The sequence below is a fragment of the Palaemon carinicauda genome, chromosome 8 (assembly GCF_036898095.1).
Source record: "Palaemon carinicauda isolate YSFRI2023 chromosome 8, ASM3689809v2, whole genome shotgun sequence".
In the NCBI taxonomy this organism is placed as follows: Eukaryota; Metazoa; Arthropoda; class Malacostraca; order Decapoda; family Palaemonidae; genus Palaemon; species Palaemon carinicauda.
The window spans coordinates 11,289,377-11,294,376 of record NC_090732.1 but is presented as its reverse complement, the minus strand read 5'-3'; the positions used below and the strand labels follow the sequence as shown (position 1 = coordinate 11,294,376).

At 31.1% G+C, this 5,000-nt stretch overlaps 1 protein-coding gene across 3 annotated transcripts in view; it reads right to left on the bottom strand.

The window, feature by feature from the left end:
- Positions 1 to 5,000, bottom strand: part of LOC137645650 (nose resistant to fluoxetine protein 6-like) — a 26,633-nt gene that overhangs the window by 5,043 nt on the left and 16,590 nt on the right. For all 3 annotated transcript variants that reach the window (XM_068378482.1, XM_068378481.1, XM_068378480.1), the window contains exons 11-14: positions 4,401 to 4,494; positions 2,284 to 2,383; positions 520 to 643; positions 74 to 269 (exon numbers count right to left, since the gene is read on the bottom strand). In XM_068378482.1, coding sequence (XP_068234583.1) covers positions 74 to 269; positions 520 to 643; positions 2,284 to 2,383; positions 4,401 to 4,494 — 514 coding nt within the window. The remainder of the gene's footprint in view (positions 1 to 73; positions 270 to 519; positions 644 to 2,283; positions 2,384 to 4,400; positions 4,495 to 5,000) is intronic.

Sequence of the window (5,000 nt, the reverse complement as noted above, 5' to 3'; positions counted from 1 at the left end):
AGAGAGAGAGAGAGAGAGAGAGAGAGAGAGAGAGAGAGAGAGAGAGAGAGAGAGAGAGAGAGAGCTGTTTTACCTCCATAGCCATTATAACAAGCAAAGACGACCCAGGCTAGCGCTGCCGCCCAAGCAGGACGATGTAACCCTCCGTATATCATCTGGGTCATGACGTCATAAGGAACTTTTCGGGGGAACACGTTGTAGGACCAAACACCGTAGACCACCATGAGGCCGGTCAAAATGGCCACAGTCCATCCAGCAAGAACTTCCCACTGTTAAAGAGATCAGACCATCAGCTGCAAGATAACTGAAGATTGATAAGAATTATGGCGGTAAAATCTTGTTCACTTGTTACCAGGGTTTTTACGCGTATTGAAAGCTAATGTACACTTGTTTACCATCTTGAAGTCATTCAGATTTATCAATGTCTCTTCTGATAGAGTGATATAACAAAACAGGACTCATTAAAATGGGTTATTAGATAAAGTTAGAAAAAAGTCTTTACTCCCAGATATAACTTACTGGTTTTAGCTTAACCTGCGTTTTCTTATTTGCCACAAAGACACCTAACCAAATACCAATGTAGATAGGACCTGCTCGACACCAAGGCATCAAGTAGTTGTAGTTGAAAAAGTCAGTGCCCTTACTGTGAGAAAAAAAAAGAACATTAAAAAAAAACCTTCACACATCAGTTTTACTTTAGCTATAATAAAATCACAACTATACATAAGCCTTTCGCGCGCGCGCGCGCACACACACACACACACATATATATATATATATATATATATATATATATATATATGAACATATATCACAAGCACACGTGATTTTAATTAATGTAAATATCACCCACGAAATGCATTTAATACCGAATTCTATCTTGTTACCATAAAATGAATTCCAAGTGGATATGTATTTCCCAAGATAGAATTCGGTATTAAATGCATTTCGTGGGTGATATTTATATATATATATATATATATATATATATATATATATATATACATACATATATATATACATATATATATATATATATATATATATATATATGTATATATATACATACATATATGTATACATATAGATATATATGTATATATATATATATATATATATATATATATATATATATATATATATATATGATTTATCTGTGTATACTTGAAATTCTATTATATGGATTTGATTCGATTGGTTTGTTGCTAAGTAAGTCTCTTCAGTAAATAATTTTAACAAACGACTCAATATGACGAATTTTTGTTTATGAATAAGATATTATCCCGCATTATTATATGTATCCTTCCTTCCTTCCTTCTCTCTCTCTCTCTCTCTCTCTCTCTCTCTCTCTCTCTCTCTCTCTCTCTCTCTCTCTCTCTCTCTCTCTCTCACGATTACAAGGATATGACTTGTATTATCTTTTATAAAGTCACATTTTCTAGTTATACGTATGTGTGATTACATTCAGTAATATTTTAAAAGAGATGAGTATATATAACCTCATAGGTTGAAAGCTTCAATAATCTCACAGTTAATCTCCTTACTTTAGTTAGCGTACACTTAATGATGGCATGAGTTTTCCAAAACAGGTTTTTGTAAATCAAGAAAACAGTTTTCCTCCTAAGAATGAATAATATAAGCAGCTGTTCTTTTGCCTTTTTTTTTCCTAAATTGTGTTACACTAAATGTGATCTACACTTACAAATTTGCAGTAAAAAATGTGTCACACTCGAATATAATCTACACTTAAAAACACTTTAAGAACGGTAAAAATTCTGGAATGAATGTTTCCAGGCATTTACCGTTGTAAAACCGGATATATTGACGACCAGGGGGTGCTATTACGGTCACCAAACCCGTAAAAGATAATAGCAAAGTAGGCCATAAATCACGGTCGCCTGTATTTTACTGAAATACGGCAGAGAACAGTAAAATTTTACAGAAAATTACAGTGTTTTTTAAAAGTGTAGTTTTAAAAGAACCCGAAAATGATATGAAATGGCGATGAGTGTAGTGCTACCTCTTTATAGTATCATGTATATATGCAGCTTTTTAAAGTCTTGTCTTACTTTTTCGTTCTTCAGATAGGAACAATATAGAATGATTTACTTATCTTTTCTCAAAAACCAAATATTGATAAAAACATACTATCATCTAATATAAAAAATGTACCAAATATAAAAATGGGAAGAGAAACAACAATAATAGATGAATTCAGTGAACGATATTTGATAATTAAGAAGGAAAAAAATATGGGCAAAAATTTATAATAGGAACACTTACACATCGAGCACCAGATTCGTGGGGGGCAGATCGTAAGCGTAGTTCACAGCAGCAGGTATAATGAAAGTAGCCAATGTCACCACATAGAGCCAAACCATCCCTAGAAGAAAAAATAAAAAAATAAAAAAAATAAAAAAAAATTAAATAAAATATATATAATAATAATAATAATAAAACATAAATGCCTCGTATCATAAACCAAACTGATATCAAATTAGACATTCTTGAGTGGTGGTATGACAATGAAACAATCTCCAATAGATTTAGTATTATTGTTATCACTTGCAAAGCTTTAACCCTAGTTTGAAAAGCAGGATGCTATAAGCTCAAAGTCCCCAACAGGGAAAATAGCCCAGTGAGGATAGAAAACACGGAAAAATAAAATATTTTAATAGATTTGAGAGCAAAGCTCTCAGAAGAATATTGGGAGTTAAGTAGCAGGATAGGATTAGAAATGAAACTATGAGAGAGATTACGCGAGTGCCATATGTGGATGAGATCATGGTGAGGGGTACATGGAGATGGTTTGAGTATGCTCTTCGTACTCCTCAAGAGAGATTAGTTCACCAAACGTTTAACTGGGCTCCACAAGGCATTAGAAGAGTTGGAACACCTAAGCCTAATTGGCTGAGAACTATGAAGCGTGAAGTAGGAGATGATGATTTGAAAAGTATTGAATTAAAAACTCAAGATAGAGACGACTGGCGAAATCTAACGGAGGCACTTTGCGTTAGAAGGCGTAGGAGATGCTGATGATGATGATGATGATGATGATGATGATGATGATAATGATGATGATGATGATCTTTTTAATTACGTACCAAAAAGCAGTGATCTATCATGAACATGTCGTAAAGAGGACAGTGAACATATCAAAATTTGAAATATTATTTTCTACATTTTATCAAAGATTTATGTTTTTCTAATGAAATTCCACCTTGTGGTAGTCATTTACTCCTCTTATATTAAGCTAAATTATCTTTTGTTAGAATTACTGTATTTTCGATGTTCAAAGCCTTCCAAAAAAGTGTTCTCGTTTCCAAAATATCAACATTGCTTATTGATGAACTGTTTGTATTTGCAGAGAAGTTATGGCAACAAGGACCGATAATTAACAAAGTAAAAAAAAAAAAAAAAAAAAAAAAAAAAAATTGAAAGAAATTCTTGTTACTCCTTTGAAAAAAAAAAAATCTAACCAGCCTTTGATATAATTGCTATTCCTTTACAATTTAGTTCGTCATAATGGAGGGTTTTGCTGGACCGATGACTATTTCTTTTCTTTTTTCTATTTGGGCTGAAAGGACTACAATAATTATGACTTGCGTTATATATTTTCGTTCCACAGAATTGTATTGCTCTTTTGTAAGTTATGATTTCAAAGTGAGAGTCCAAGGAAGAGTAGAGATTAATACAGTTTAGAGAGCTTATATTATATCAGTGAATAGCAATCTATTATATTTACACATCAAAAACTTAATCAAAAATACTATTGAATGATCCGTACAATATTACTTCAAAACTATAGTTTTCTGTATTTTATCCAATATTTCTTCCAATGATCTTGATTGTGCAAATTGAAGGACTTACGTTTAATGATACTACTAAAAGAGACTTTTTAGCTATGGTAAGCAGCTCTTCTAGGAGAAGGACACTCCAAAATCAAACCATTGTTCTCTAGTCTTGGGTAGTGCCATAGCCTCTGTACCATGGTCTTCCACTGTCTTGGGTTGGAGTTCTCTTGCTTGAGGGTACATTGTGGCACACTATTCTATCTTCCTTCTCTTCGTCTTGTTATTTTCAAGTTTTTATAGTTTACAAATGAAAGATTTATTTTAATGTTTTTAGTTTTTCCTTATTTCCTTTCCTCACTGGACTATTTTTCCGGTTGGAGCCCTAGGGCTTATAGCATCCTGCTTTTCCAAATAGGGTTGTAGTTTAGCAAATAATAATGATACTAGTTATAAAAAATTATGGATACTTAAATAGATTTTCATTGAACTTCGTCGTATAATTTAGAGTTTTCAAAATTGTAAAATAAGAAACTATATTGACCACGAACAAGCGTAGATATAAATTAATGCAAAGTGTAGTAAAACTGTTAGATATACAGTATTTACCAAGGGTCTCATAGTGCAAGATTGGCAGAAGTACTAGTGGAGCAACGAGATACAGCTGGGTGTCTACTGCTAGGTACCAAACTTGCCCAAGACACTGTAAAAAAGAATGAAGAAATTTTACTATATATTTATATATATATATATATATATATATATATATCCACTCACATATATATGCTTATATATAAATATATATATATATATATATATATATATATATATATATATGTATATATATATATATATATATATATATATATATATATATATACATATATATATATATATATATATATGTATATATATATATATGCCCTCACATATATATACTTATATATAAATATAATATATATATATATATATATATATATGTACATATATATATATATATATATATATATATATATATATATATATATATATATATTAGTGCGCGACCCGTCAAATATGACGGATAAATATTTAAGATAGATATACACACACACACGCACATTTAAAGTGCAAAATCGTAATTCCAGTTATATGATCCAATATATATGAAAAAGTCTAGTGCATGTATAAAGGCCCATTGATGATTTGGACAACTCCGGTATGTTTAAG